The 15,808-nt window shown below is 40.1% G+C and overlaps 2 protein-coding genes across 4 annotated transcripts; one reads left to right on the plus strand and one right to left on the minus strand.

Annotated features, from left to right (window-relative positions):
- Positions 1-2,487: 2,487 nt before the first annotated feature.
- On the minus strand, positions 2,488-4,778 carry LOC108510829. The gene is made up of 2 exons (XM_017840980.3): positions 4,642-4,778; positions 2,488-2,981 (listed from the first exon to the last, which is right to left on the minus strand). Exons 1-2 carry the CDS (start codon positions 4,730-4,732, stop codon positions 2,857-2,859), a joined length of 216 nt encoding a protein of 71 aa, XP_017696469.1. The 5' UTR covers positions 4,733-4,778; the 3' UTR covers positions 2,488-2,856.
- A 3,126-nt stretch (positions 4,779-7,904) lies between these two features.
- On the plus strand, positions 7,905-15,792 carry LOC103709142. 3 transcript variants are annotated; one of them, XM_039125244.1, is made up of 4 exons: positions 7,905-8,077; positions 13,258-13,794; positions 13,964-14,083; positions 14,261-15,792. In XM_039125244.1, exons 2-4 carry the CDS (start codon positions 13,273-13,275, stop codon positions 15,383-15,385), a joined length of 1,767 nt encoding a protein of 588 aa, XP_038981172.1. In that variant the 5' UTR covers positions 7,905-8,077; positions 13,258-13,272; the 3' UTR covers positions 15,386-15,792. The 3 variants fall into 3 exon arrangements, with proteins under 3 accessions (XP_038981172.1, XP_038981167.1, XP_038981169.1); XM_039125239.1 differs by having other exon boundaries at positions 7,907-8,077; positions 13,228-13,794; XM_039125241.1 differs by lacking the exon at positions 7,905-8,077 and adding an exon at positions 8,096-8,271 and having other exon boundaries at positions 13,228-13,794.
- Positions 15,793-15,808: the final 16 nt, after the last annotated feature.

Genomic DNA, 15,808 nt, shown 5'->3' on the forward strand with positions numbered 1-15,808 from the left:
AACAAAGCGGGCAAAATGCTACTCATATGGTTCCTTTGGCTAATTACAGAGTACGGTAATGAAAAAATTTTTGTGCACGCTAAGCAGGGGCTAGCAATATCCAGAGTTCTATTGAAAGAGGTGATTCTTGTGAGCAGGTCGTTTTGGTGCCCAGAACCTTGAAGTAGGAGGGTACGCCAAGTAAGAGATTGGCCCTTTAAATGCTGAAGTTATCTTTGTGAATGCTCCTCGTCGGTTTAAAGGTGTAATCGGGGCCAAATCTACTTTGAGAGCATCTACTCGCTTTGCAATGGTGCGTTTTGTTCCATTCCGTAGAGTAGCGGCTAGTTCTTTCCAAGGACAAGTCTCCCCACGGCAAACTTGGCGAACGCCTGGATGGTTGCCTCTTGCATGCCTGCTCCAGTAGGTGTGATGATAGGACCGGGGAAAGCATATCGCAGGTGTAAGATTGATTGAAAGGAAAGCATAGCGCCCCCTCTAGAGCAACATAATGATAAAAAACTTCGAACTTGGCCCCCATAAAAACTCAAATTTCTCCCTCGAGATAATATGAAAGAAACAAATATCAGGGGTATGAATTGTTTGCTCTTGAATTCTCATGGTTCTAAGCAAAAATTATAGCTTCCATATTGATATTAATTTATACAGGCATCTCTCTTTTTTTCAATAAGTATTTCAATCAGAAGCGGACGACCTCAACTTTAGAATAGAACTAATGAGGAAGTATTGTTCCATGGAAGGGAAAAGAGTCAAGCATCTGGTTGAAGGTCTGGCCATGTAGACAGATTACATATTACCACTAGGGGTGGCAATCGGATCGGATGAGGCATAAACAGATCGGGTCAGATACAAGTCGGGTTAGAAAATTATAAATCTGAATCCGACCTGTTTATTAAACAGGTCAGGAATTACAACCTGAACTCGATCTATTTAATAAACAGGTCACCTCACCCGACCCATTTAAAACCCGTTTAAGGAAAGAAAAGGGTGGGGGCTGGGAGGATGGGAGAGGAAGAGACTCGAGGGAGAGAGAGAGAGAGAGAGGCAGGAGGGTAAAGGAGAAAAAAAAACCCTAGCTCATCTTCTTCCCCGATCGGCTTCCCTCGCCATGGTTGCGCTCGAGCCACCACCCTGCACCGCCCGCGGCCTCCACCTTGCCACGTCGCTGCCAGAGCTTCACCGGTCAAACCACCGCCTCAAGATCTGCTGCGACCGCCGCTCTGCCGCCGTTGCAGCGCCGCACCGAGCTGCCACCGCTAAGCGCCATTGTCTCCGTCGAGCGCCGCTGTCTCTGCCGCTCCGCCGCTCGGATCTAACGCCCCCTTGCCTTCCCGATCGGACGCTCCACCGCCTTATCCGAGCCGCTCGCCACCCTCACTTCTCCGCTCGCTCGTTCGGCCACCACCCACAGTGCCGTCCACAGCAAGAGAGAGGTGGAGGATTGGGGTTCTAGCAAGAGAGAGAGGTGGGGGTTGGGACTCGGGATTTCTTTCGACAAGAGAAGGAGGGCCGGAGAGGTGGGAGGCCAGGAGGGTTCGACGGAGAGAGAGAGAGAGAGAGAGAGAGAGCGTTCTGTCGGATGATGACCGATCAACAGTTGGTGAAGACGATGAAGTTGGTCTTGGGGTTGCCGGAGATCAGGATTCTGCGGCCGTGCTCCATCGAGGGCGTGCACGTGTACGTCTCCAAGGGCTCTGCCATTCAGTGGCCGACGAGAGATGGCAGAAGAAGTGTGGATTAGGAGAATATAAAAGAGCTATGGTTTGCGAGGACCCTGCTGATTATAAACCGTCTGATGATCGAGATGGACGACAGCAGATCAAATTACAACCTAAACAGGTTAAACGAGTCAGACATCTAAAATATGTATCATGCCCAATTAATAAACAGGTTAAACGGATCAACCTGTTTACGACCCGAACCTGTTTAGGTCAAACCTAAACCTATTTATATCGGGTCGAACATGGATCGGGTCACATTTTGCCATCTTTAATTACCACTGTATTGCTCAAAAAAAAGACAGACTACAAATACAGATAAAAAACCTGACAAAGAAGCAAGATGTCCTCAATATTCGCAGACTACTTACTGTAGGAGTGTGGCACCCATCAAGCCACATACGCTTACAGAAAAGCGAATGGTCTAGCTAATTGGGTTGCATCCTATGCGGTTCACCATTTTGAAGACTTCGTATGGATGGAGCATGACAAAGTGCCGAGTTCTTTATCTGCTTTGTTATTTTCTGATTTTGTTGGCCGCATCCACACCCGCAGGGTGTGAACAGCCGTTGTATCAAAAAAAAAAAAAAAAAAGCAACCAAAAGACCATAAAGTATGAAGCAATTCCATGATCAGTTGCACCAACAGGCTAACTAAGTTCATCTCATTACCCTGAAGCTAACCTCATTTACCATGCTTGTTCGCTGTACTCTCTCCTTTACAGGAACAATAAAACAAAGTGCAATAGGAAACGTATGACAATAGAGGATGAAAAATGAAACTCAGTTCAACGAGATCATATCTTCAACATGCAAGATGTCCTCAGATACATAATTGGGTTGTGCATCCCTATGTCATAGATACATCTATGTTTTGAATCTGCTAAGTAATTTTCAGAGCTAAACTCTGTAGGGCAAAAACATGCTCAAATGGAAGTTTCAATAAAGATTGACCCTTTGAATCGAAAACTTTAATTATTCTTTAATGTTGTTTTTATCTAATAAGCTGGTTCTTGAGAAATACAAACCAAATTAGCCGATGCGAAATCTGTATTCCAGACAAACAAATCTCTATTTGGAACTGCTCAACCTAAGGGATGAGGTCAATTGATGGGGCCACACCTTTGACATTTGTTACATTATGAGGGTTTTTTGGCTTCTTCATCTATCTTTCTCCATGGATTAAGGGCTTCTTTGATAGCTTGAGCTTCTCGAGAGCTCTCCCATGCTCGCTTTTCTGACTCCAGAACAGTTACCTTATCATCTGCAAAAATGAGAGCACCCCATCATTCTGTGAATACGGTGGAAGTACAACTGTCAGGATTCAGAATTAATAGAGCTGCATTAGGTAGTCACAAGAAAATGGACACATAAACATGCTGCTTCATTTCTAGACCGCTGTTTTCAGCCTATATAATGGCACTCTTCTTGATTCCTAGTATGAAAATAGATAAGATGCATCAAAATTCATTATTGTTATTTTATTTGTATCACAATCCTGCAGCTTTTGTCTAATACATAACCATTATTGTAATTTTCATTTACACTTTGCTGCTGAAACCAGCAGTAATGTAGGATCAGGATTATCAGTGTTGCTGCGGTCTGTAGTCACAAAAGATGTAACATATGTGGTACACCATGGTATGCCGTACCCGCCCGTATGGGCCGGTACGAATCGGTCCGGGCTAGGACCGGTACCGGATCAGCGTGAGATTCGGTACCGGAAGCTTTTATTTGAAAAACCGGCCGATACGACTGCCGTACCGGTATGGAACCGGTACATACCAGTTCGGGCCGCCACCGGTATGCCGACCGGTACCGGCACCGCAGACCTTTAGTACACCATTCTACCTTCATTCTAGCTACTTGAATTCTAGCTCCATTCTTCATTCCCATGTGTATATACAACTTTCTAAATGTTTAGCAACTCCTAAATGTAGCAATCTGACATTTTGGAGCATGCTTAGATTTGCCTAAAGTTAATGTTTAGCCATGATACATTGATACTGCAAAAGCTTTTGGGAATAGGGCGTAGCCCAAGCTTGAAGTGGACGGATGTCAGATAATACCTCCATCCCTTGGATAAATTTGAAGGTATTACACCTTTGTATCTTAATCCAGATGGTTAATCAGTTTTAAAACAATCTCTAAGAACTGTTTGATAATTTTGTGTTTAATCTTATACGATAAATGTTATCAGTTTGTATTTGAGATTAAAAACATATCTTCTATAATTTTTTACTAATTCTGTGTTTAGTCTTGCACCAGTCAGTAATCAGAATTGTTTTCAGAATACTAACCCTTCTAAACTCTCCTATAGCTTGTCATCTTCTCCTTCAAAAACCCTACTTTAACCTCTCCAAATTCAAGAACTACCCTGGAATCTCAAGTCCTGGACTACGAACTAATTCCTCACTAGCTTTTTCCTCCTCTACAACCCAAATTCGGACCTGCTAAGCCCCCTCATAAAAATTTCCCCACACCCAAACCTTTCCTGATCCCCTACCCACGGCCCTACTCAATCCACAATACAAATACCAAGAAAATCTACCTTGGAAACTCATTTTCACCCAAAATTTCAAATCCAATTTTCATCTTTTCATAACCTAAACTGTAAAGAACTTCGGCATCATGTCTTAATTTTAAGTAGTTTAAACACATAATGTTCTAATAACAAATGTTCTTTTGGAGTAGACAAACCTACAGCTTCATAAATCATTTGATATTAAGCTCCTTTTTATAATTTATTGCCCAAGAAATTTGATTCAAATGACAAAGGCCTCTCTTGAGCTTGTAGACATATCTACAATTATGTAATGCTACTCTCTTTCTCTCTTTTATCCCTGAATCAGAAGAAGACACAAGAAAGCAAGAGTAAGACAAGAAGAAGAAGAAGAAGAAGAAGAAAGGGAAGGGTCTCATACAGAAGCCGGTGTGGATCATGAAGAGCTCCATCGCGGCTCCACACACCGCCGATACCGCCGCGATCTTCAGGTACCAATCCGCAAACTTCATCTCAAACACACCCCGAAGCCCCGCTTCTTGCCTCAGATTTCTTTTATTTTATCGTCTCCCCACCCTCCACCTCACGTCCCCGCCGAGAAGTTCCGGCGAACCGGCGGTGATGGCCGAGCTAGCGAACTCCCTTCAGAGCAGAAGGCGGCGAAGATGCTCCCCGCGGAGACGGATGGGACGGCGTGGAGGGGATGAAGATGCCGGCGGCGTTCTCCGACGGGGTTTGCGCGGCGGAGGAGGCAAAGAAGGGGGCGGACGCCAATCCAACTCATTTGAAGCTTATTTATTCCAAAATCGGATCCGACTAACGGAAATATTTTGCCGTCAATCTGCATCTCTCCCATTGGCACCAATCTTACAGACCTAAGTTTCATCTTACGGCTGACACTGCCTTGACCTACTCCCAACCCGATTCATATGATATTATTATATGATTAATTTATAATATTATAATGAAAATAATATAATGTTATAGTATTGATATTATTATACCATTAATATTATAATTTAGTATTCATAAAACGTAGTTATCAAAAATTTATAATAGTATTCCTAATATGTATTTTCACCGTAATATTGTATTTTAGGTGATACTATTAAAATTATTGTAGTTTCAAAAAAATTTGAATTCATCAAAAATTGGAAGAAAAAAATTGGCTGGTACCGGAGGACTTTAGGTGCATTCGAGGTTGTAAGGCAAAAATTAGCTGAGTTCTAAAAAATTTTGAATATATTTCTAATACCGAAGAAAAAAAATTGGTAAGATAATACTATAAAGATGGTTGATGTAATAAGTGAAAAAAACCTTGCATGTTGACCAGCCCCCTTCCCGTTCCCCTCCCACTCTTCCCTCAGCACTCTCCCTCTTTGACTTATCCTACCAAATTTCTCCTAAACATATGCTTAGCTTTACTATTATAAATTGTTTTACCACATAAATTAAGTTAGGAAATAAAATAGATAGGAGTATCAAATGAACTAAGCTGCTCCAGCTTACCATGAAAAGCTTAAAAAAAGATTGATTTAAAGCTAAGCATATATTGGAATTGCATAAAACAATATTTTTGTGATGTTTAAAAAATACTCTTTTTTACAAAAATAAATGCATTCGACAATATTATATTGAAAATGATTCTATAAAAAGAAAAGTTTAAAAAATATTTTTGGAACAAATAAGAAAACCTAGCAATTGTCATCTCCTTTTCTTTTGAACATATTAAATAAACCAAGCTTGAACTAATAAAAAAGACTCCAAATTATTTTAAGCTGAGACAAAAACTAATCCAACTTGATCAAATATAATTGTTATACTTGTTATATATTTCAAATATAATTGCAGTGAAATAAAGTTTAATTGGGATATTCTTTCATTCTTTGGTTTAATAACAAGTATTCAGTTTTGTTTGAGCTGGCTACATTTAGTTTTGAGTTGATCTAACCCAAACAAAAGAAGACTCCAAATTATTTCAAGCTGAGACAAAAACTAACCCAACTTGATCAAATATAATTGTTATACTTGTTATATGTTTCAAATATAATTGCATTGAAATAAAGTTTAATTGGGATGTTCTTTCATTCTTTGGTTCAATAACAAGTATTCATTTTAGTTTGAGCTGGCTAGATTTAGTCTTGAGTTGATCTACTTTATTATCAAACAAATTAAGTAGCATCTTGTTTGGTTTGATTTAAAATTAAGCTCGATTTGAACTCAAAATAATGATGTAGATGAATCTTGGTCTTAGAATTCAAGCTTGAAATTATTTTCAACCAGCTTGATTAGACCTAAATTTTATAAAGCTCAACTTAGTGACAACCTAGAAAAGAGTAACACATCTAATAGATATAACCTTAAGATTTAATTATATAAATTTATAATTATATTAATATATAAGTAAGAAAAATTTTAGGGAATGATATGCAATGAACCATAAGGGTATAGTTTCAACCTATCTTATTTATTAAACAATTAATATAAGAAAAAGTAACGATACAATGTCCAATCTTGGTACCAAAGCAAGCTCTATACCATATGATTGTTGCAATTCATATTTGGTGCGATGCCTGGTAGGATCTGAAGCACCAATCTCTCTCAAGATGTCACAATGGAGTTTTTTTTCTTTTTATTTTTTGAATACCATATTCAAGTTAATCCATTGAATATCTTTTCTTTATGTGGTTTAGGGTCTTGAATGTATACACTTACAAATATTACTTATTACATTTTTATTTTTAAAGTTACTATTGATTAACCCCTTAAATTAGTCCATTTTCACAACTATACCCTTTTGTTGGATTTTTTTGTTAACAATATTAATAAATATATTCTTTAAAGAAGGAGTAACTTAGTTATTCTTATGCATTAATATTTCTAAAAATTTATACAAAAAATATAACTCTTTACAATACAAACCAAATACTAACTTTAGTTGAAAAGGGTAATTTTGTCTATTTATAATTAAAACGGTTTGCAAAATAAAATATGCAATAAATCATATTTGTAGCGTGCCTCTACCTTATTTTTTTCATTCTACCATTAATATTTTTTACTAAAATTCCGAGTCTATATTAAACATAATATTTTATTATTTTCTATTGAAAATAAAAAAATTCAACCAATTGTGGGAATAAAAGGTCTGCACTTAGTCCCACATCGACTAGATAGCGGAGAGGTCTGTTGCTTAAATGGAGGGAGGCTATCCCTTTCTTTTCAGAGGGGCATTTTGTGGGGCAAAATCGTATATTAGTAAGAGACTATGAAACCTCCTTCAAAGCGAACAATACCTCTGAGGAGAAGCAGTCGCTTCCGCTGTCTGAGACCGGTGGAGACTGAGCTCTGAAACTCGGGGGATACTCTCCGACCTCATTAATGATGCTTTCGTTGAGAGCCCTTGACCCCGGCACAGACTCCTCCGCTGGAGAGGCTATGTTGTGGGAATAAAGGGTCCGAACTTAGTCCCGCATCCACTAGATAGCGAAGAGGTCTGTTCGTTAAATGGAGGGGGGCTACTCCTTTCTCTTCAGAGACGTCCTTTATGGGACAAAATCATGCGTTGGGAAGAGGAGCGGACAATATCTCCAAAACTCAAAGCCATGATGTTTCTCCCTTTATTTTTCATAAAAAAATCGTCCATATTTTCTCTCTCGTGTGCATAGCACGCACGTGAAACCGTATGACGACCACTATTTTTTACCATTTTTATCACCGTGGATGCGGCCGCCCCTTATGCGCGAGCTGCAGCGAAATGGAAAGCCCGATGCCAAACCCTCTCTTTCAATGAAATTCCCGGAACTCGCCTCAAGCTATCTGGCATCGTCGTCGTCGTCTCTCTTTCTCTCTCTCATAAGGTACGATTCGGACCATACAACCCTACTTCTCCCTCTTCTTGAAATCGATCTCCTTCTATGGTTGCCATCCAAGATCTCTTAAATTTTATGGGATTGTCTGCTGAGAGTGAAGATTTCCCCGAACAAATTGAAATCTTGTAGCTCCGATTCCTTCTTATCAGCACTTCTTCCATGTAATCTAGGGTTTGATTCTGGTACGGGTCTGCAGATTCCTTTTTCTTCCTTTCAGTGAGATATCCGTTGTTTTTTCCCCTAAATCAGTAGGGTTTACAATGAATTTAAGTTAAGAATTTTCTTATCTGGTCTGATTTCTTCAAGGGCTACATAAGCAATTTCCTTTTCTTTATGATGATATTAATTTCTCGATGCATTTGTGGAGTACGATAAGTATGCTACTTTTTTATCATTCAGAGCGAGTTCCGCTATCTATGAGATGTTACTAGATTTTAACTATTTTTAGAGAAAAATTAAACTATTTTGTCATAGTTTTTGCTGAATGTTTTGTTTGGTTGAATTGGTACTACTAGTATGTGCACCTGCAATGCATGCGACAGTTTCAAGAGGCAGGTGTGCCTGATTGATGGCTGTTATACTATCAAAATGTTTTTACCATGAATTTTGTAATCTGTATTAGTTGATAAATGTGCTCCTAGTCTTTGGTTAATGCATGTGATGCATGTGACTGATCCGACAAGCACAATTGTGATTTGTGTTGTTGTTGTCGTTGCTGTTCTTGCTGTTGTTTAGGGATAAACACCCAGTTCTGGTTAATTGCCTTTCTGCTTGTTCTCTGATGTACTCCGCCATGTTTAATTTATCGAAGTAAGGTCCCTTAGTTAATATTTTAGACTACTAAATTTGGAGTTTTAGGGCACTTGTCTTTTGCAAAATTCAGGAGAGCTAACCCACTTCCTTGGCAAGTAGTGCTATGACACAGTTTACCTTAATCATGTGAACAGCCAAAATCATGAATTGATAGTGAAATCAACCATCATGAGGAAGCAAACATGCCACTTTCTTAGTCAGAAAGCAATAAAAATTGTGTTATATTAGACTTTGAGAATCATAATAAGTAAAGATTTGAACTGGAGCCTTCATTACGACCTTTCCCACTTTTTGGTTCTGAATTTGTGCATATTTTTCGTGGTCCTACTGGCTTTTAATGATTGAAAGCTTTACGATTGTATTAACATAGTTTTCTCTCCTTACGTGTAACTATCTCTAGCATCTAGCTAAGATCACCATGCCCATTTGTTGCACATTTCAACTTGAGTCTAGGGAATAATCAAGTCATGTACATTAGTTTTTCTTCCTCTGGCGCAATTTTTTTTCCCTTGATTCCAGGATCAGTCATTCATGGTTAAGTTGCACATGTTTTATCAATTATAACTGTAAACATGTGATGCGCGAATGCAAGTTGTATTTTATCTTGTACCATAGACTCATGAAGGTACACACTCTTCGATCTAGACTCAAAAGTATAGTAGACATAGCTACTATTTCTCCACCTTGTTTGTTTCATGGAATGTTGCTGAGTATATATGCTTCTCAATCTATTTAAATGGCTTGTATATTCCTGAAATCATTTTTACTGTAGTCTAGTGTTGTTAAAGGGCACACCTAATCTGTACCTGAATCACAATGCATGCCCTGGTGCATGCTCAATGCCTTGCCTACCTCCGGCCGAGGCCTCAAAAAGCTGACCTTCTCTGCACCTTGCTAAGGTGCTGTGGCATAAGGCATCCTTTTAGTGCTATATTGATATTTATGACTCCGAATGGTTGCAAATGTGTTGTCTTGTGTGCTTTGATGAGCGTGTGCATATGTGTTTGTCTAGGTGTGTTTTCTGTTTCTATGTGCATGTGTATGATTGCCTGTGGGTGGCTGAAATTATATTCTTGCGTTTGTATGGGGATTTTTTGTGTATTCTGTTTGTTTATTATTGATATTTTTATATCAAACATATTTAACGTCATCAAGTCATTACATGTATATACATGTGCATAAATTATATATTGCATATATAAATACAAAAACACATATAAATCATGCATAGACCTGTGCAGAAACCAGCCTGGCCTGATTTTTGCTGGGCATGGGCTTAGTTTTTTTTGGCCTGATGGGCTGGTAGGGCCTAATTTTTTAGCCCAAGATCGGGCTTGCCCATTTCAAACCCAGCTTGGTCTAGCACAATCTAGTGAGTTTCTCCCTCCCCTCTCAGCTGTCATGCTATTACCTCCGTCCCCACCTCGACTTCCTCTCTCTCCCTTTGCTTCCTCTCTCTTCTTAGTCATCCTCCTCTATGGCTGGCCTCCTCCAATCGTCCTCTCTCTCTAGGCGCGAGCTAGAACCCCTCTCCCCCCAATTTTCAAAACCTCTACCATCTCTCGCCTTCAGTCGGTCCAGGCTCAATCGGGTTGGAATGAACCCAGTCCGGTCAAGCAGGTCAAGCCCGACCTGCCCAACCTATTCATGGCTCATGCCTGCTTGGTTTATATCATACCACTCTTAGGCTGGTCTCAGGCTTGATAAATTTGCCTTGATACTAGACAGGCCCAGCCCAAACCCAACTCGGCCCGGCCTATGCTCATGTCTAATCATGCATATACATGCATACACATGTTTGTAACTTTATATGCATATACATGTATATCTGTATGTATAAAAAATTGTATATATAGATATGTTCATACATGTATCTCTAAACATATATGTGCAAATACATATATGAATTCATGATGTTGAACATATCTGATAATAAAACTAACACAAACAAACACAATGTACGAACAAAATCACAAACAAATACACACTCACGCAAGCACATGCATGGTGTGCACCTTCCGTTGTGTCTTGCACCTATGTTGCAGGAGACCTCGACGAGCTGGTGTCTGTTGTGCCTTGAATGACTTTGCTGTCCTCAGTAATTACTCTATCCACAAATAAAGTGTAATATGTGTGAATGATGTTGCGCAGAGTTCTCTGGAACTTGAAACTAATTGTGGAGGTTGTTGCAACAGGAATCTTTAGGGGCTGTCTATTGTCTATTAAGGATAAATTGATGAATATAGACTCAAATACCAGCTTATAGCACAATTTATGTTAGCTAGTTCCTTACGAGATTGTCCATAATTTCTCTTTGTTTCCCTTGCAATCCAATGTTGGGTTGGTTTGAAGTGTAAACCATTGTTTGTTCTCTTTGGTCTACTTACCAGACAAACCATTGGGCTGGCTTGCAGTGTAAACCACTATTGGTTCTTATTGGTCTATTTAGCAGACAAACTAGCGGTATCAATTGACTTGACCTAGTACAAGCCAGTACAGACCAGTCTGAGCTAAAACTATTAGTGCGTATTAAGACTTATCTGTGTGTGTTATTTTGAGTTATAACTTTTAGAGTAAGATGTTTTTTTGTCATTTCATTTCAACATTTGATGAAGAAGGGAAAGAGGGAAGAACCTGACGAGAAGAAGAAATAAAAGTTAGAGAAAACAAAGTTCACTTAGAAGTGTGAAGGTGTTTTCTTTACTATAGGAATGTGATGGACTCATATATAAGGAAAGTGCATTTGAAAGTATAATCACTAATTCATTACAAAGTCAGAAAAATTTCTGAATTGATGTTCTAGATTTGCTAATTGCTTGCTGTAGAAATGATAAGGAGGTTTGTTTTATCTTTCCTACATGTTTAATGATGAAGTTTCCTATTCTTATTTTCTAATTTTTTAAATAGTTTTAACTTTTAACCCTTAGTTTATACCGACATATATCAGTTTGTACATGTTACCAAGGTCGGTGGAACTGTTCCGAATCAGGCGGTTCCGCCCGTTTTGAGCCGTATGGGTGGATCACTGGTACGGTTCCAGCTGTAGAAATGAGATGCATGCCGGAGCTGAAGAGGGAGAAGGAAAGAGAGAGCGAGCAGGGGAGGGAGGGAGGGAGGGAGAGGGAGATGTGGCGGACGCCAGCGGGGGGCCGGCGGAGGCCGCAGCCGGTTCCCCCTATTTCGAACCTCTGCCTCCTGCCGCGGCCTCCGCCTCCGGCCTGGGTGTCAGCCCTCTGCCAGCCTCCGCCACCCTCCTCTCTCCTTCCCTCTCTGTCTTTTTCTCTCTTTCCTTCTCCTTCTCTCCCTCCGGTAACGGATTTTGTTTCCGTTGCCGGAATCGTCCCGGTCCGCCGCCGGGACAGCTCGGTATGACCGGAACTGTCCGGTTTGAGACGGTTCCGCCGGCTATAGTGTTGCAGTAGCTTTTTATATATTGCAATTAAAAATGATTTGGCATTGTGTCACTGTATGACTGACCAAGACCTGGAATATTCATGAAAACAATAAGTGGACCTATAATATGTAAAGCTCATCTTCAAAATGAATAAACTTAATCTAGAACTAGGCAACCAAACTGTTTCCTTTTAAGTAATTTTGGAATAAAATAAAAAAATTGGATTTGAAAAGAATTTCAATTTTGATCATTTCTTTTCTTTTTCAATAAAAAGGATCTAATCCATTTTGGGGCGAACGACCCGATATTACCTTTTACTTATTTTTTTTTTTAAATAAGGAGATGGGAGATGCCTGTCAATGTTCGGATCAACTCCATAAAAAAGTGGCTAAGATATTAAATGAGGAGATCAAGGATATCAAACAGGACTTCGACCCCACTGAGATTGTAGAGCAGGTACTAATATTGCGGATTGATGCATTTCAGTTGAAAGACCCGACGTAGCGAAACCTTGAGTAAAAATAGTACTTGGGGTAGTTATTGTGCTTAAATCATTTTTATGCCAAATCACTGTATGATTTGGCATTTTTAGAATTAGTCTGTTTTATGATTTCTTTTCTTAATTTTGTAATACGTGGTTAGTGGGTTCTGAGTTTTGTGACCGTTTGGAGTGAAACAGAGTTCTGTCACTTTCTGGAATACTATGCTAGATCAGTACTGGACAAAGTCTGGTAATTAGTTCCATTGTTGTCGTCTGGCATTGCTCTTGTACATTTACTTCCCATTAATCTGTGTTGTTAAATATAACTGACAGGAGAATGAGTAGTCATAGTTGCCCCTTGAATATTAAACAATTTGAATATCAGTTCTAATGTCAAATATGATTGAAGTGTCCCCTTCCATTGAAGTAGATAGAGATCTTCTGTTACAGGTTATAACCCATTACGCCTGGCAATCATAGCTAGCAGATTAAACTATGGCCCCAGGAAGTAACAAGAGAAAAGGTGGGAATGCCATTGAAGTATCAAAGAAAGCACCATCTGAAACAAGAACATCCCAAGCACTGAAGCCTGAAACAAAAATTGCAAAGAAAGATCCAAATCAGAGCTTGGCCAAAAAAAAAGAATCCAAAAGATCTCCAGAGGTTCAAGTAAAACCTGAGAATAAGAATGAAGACTACAAAAACAAAGAAAAAGATGTGGCCAATAGAAAAGAGAATGGAAAGACACAGGGAAAGGACCACAGAGATCAAAATGATGAAGAGAAGCTTGGTGGGCTGATATTCATGTGCAATGGAAAAACCAAACCTGATTGCTTCCGTTACATGGTCATGGGTTATCCACCGAACCAGCAAGAGCTTGTAAAGAGTATCAAGCCTGGTCTAAAGCTCTTCCTATATGATTTTGATGTTAAGCTTTTGTATGGCATCTATAAGGCATCATCTGCAGGTGGGATGAAACTTGAGCCATCTGCTTTTAATGGGTCCTTTCCTGCACAGGTGCACTTCTTATTTAGCTTTTCCTATCTATAGTACTACTTCATAGTAAATACTGCTGAAAATAAACCAACTCATGCATTCAGAGGCACATGGTAGACTACAGAATGACAAGCACTGCTCTCTTATTTTCCTTGGGAAAATCTCTAATATCTTCCAAATATTTTGGCAGGTCCATTTTGAGGTTCACATGGATTGCTTGCCTCTGCCAGAAAGCGTCTTTAAGAAGGCAATCGAGGACAATTATGAAGGCAACAAGAATAAGTTCAACATTCAACTAACTGTCCAGCAAGTGAGGACCATCTTCTTTTCAGAAATCACGAATCGTGCAGTCATCTTAGCTGCTCTTCTTCTTGGCTTTATTTTATCTTGGACCTTTTTTTTCCCCTCCTTTCTTTCCTCAATTTCATAACAGGAAAACTTCCTTCACAGGTTTGTCTGACAGTAGGTTTGATGTGACATTTTACAGGTGAAGAAGCTTACTGTGCTATTTCGCTCTTCTCCTAAGCTCCAATCGAATATTGAGGTCCATGCTCGTACTCCACAGCCAGCTCCAGTCCCCGCACCACCAAGGACTACTAGGCCATCAGTAGAAGCACCTCTGCATATGCACCAAGAGACATTGGCCAGGGGTCCATATGGCCTTGATAAAGCCAGGAGCTACTATAATGCACCCCCTTACAAGGAGACTCCGCCAAGGGACTCTGTTCTATATGATCCTCTTTCTCGCACTGAGGAGCATCGAGAATATGGTCTCAAGCAAGATCCCCCAATGCCTGCTCCTGCTTCCATGTCAGGCTTGTCCCATGGAACCTGGGATGCTGCACCACCAAGGTCTTTTATACCAACAGTAGAAGCTCCCCTGCATCCATACCCAGAAACATTGGCCAGAGGTCCATATGCCTTGGATGAAGCCAGGAGGTATTACATGCCGCCTTTACACCTACAGACCTCTTCAGCACCAAGTGATTTTGCTCGACCTGATCCGCTTTCTCTGACCGACGAGGAGTATCGGAAATATTGTCTGAGGCGAGAACCACCTTCACACATACAGACCTCTTCAGTACCTAGTGATTTTGTTCAACATGATCCTCTTTTTGTGACTGAGGTGGAGTATCAGAAATATGGTCTGAGGCGAGAACCTCTGATACCAGCTCCTGCTTCCTCCATCTCTGCTCCTTCGACGTTGGACGTGTCCCATGGAAGCAGGGATCTTAATTATCCTAATGAAACTGTGCTATATCAATCTAGTAGAGCGCTATATCAAAATCCTTTGGATTATCAGACAGATCTCTCCCAGAGGAGAGTGGATGAGACACAGTATAAGTTACTGCCGGTGGCTGAACTTCCACTTTCCCGACCAGCATCTCGTCTTACCGACTTGTATGGTGTATCCAGGCGAGGTGAGGTTGAATATGGAGAGCAGGTCATTGAGCCTGAAAGATTGCATTCTACTCGTGCAGCTGATTCTCTCTCAGATTACAACCAGAGATACCGACATCTAGATAGCAGGACCGAAGTTCAGTCCCTGCCTGTATCATCTCGATACTCCTTTACTGGTCTTCTTATTCGTACAGATGAGTCTTCGAGGTAGCCTGAAACAGGAAGATCCTGCCATTGCTTAAAGACTAAAGGCATTTGGTGCAATGTCCTAGAAAATGCCAATTCCAGGCACTTTGTTCGCTTATTGGATATTCTATGTATTGGTACATGCTCAGAATGTAGTATTCTATATTAAATTATTAGATGAGTGAGCCCCTACACGTGTCCTGTTAGCAATATTTATGGGCTGCAAGTATCTTATCTGCTGCGTCAGTGCTAAAAGTTCTCTTAAATTTTTTATTTGGAACTTGATCATTCAGTCTGTGACTCTGTTGACAGAAGTTGCCAATATGCTTGTTACATTTACTCTGATCCTGTACTGCAATTGTCCAATGGGGCAGAGTGGTCAGCCAACATAGTACATAAAACTGAATTAAAATTGTGCTTATGGCTTGGGTATGAGAACTGAATTCCT

Source organism: Phoenix dactylifera, chromosome 1 (genome assembly GCF_009389715.1).
Source record: "Phoenix dactylifera cultivar Barhee BC4 chromosome 1, palm_55x_up_171113_PBpolish2nd_filt_p, whole genome shotgun sequence".
NCBI lineage: Eukaryota > Viridiplantae > Streptophyta > Magnoliopsida > Arecales > Arecaceae > Phoenix > Phoenix dactylifera.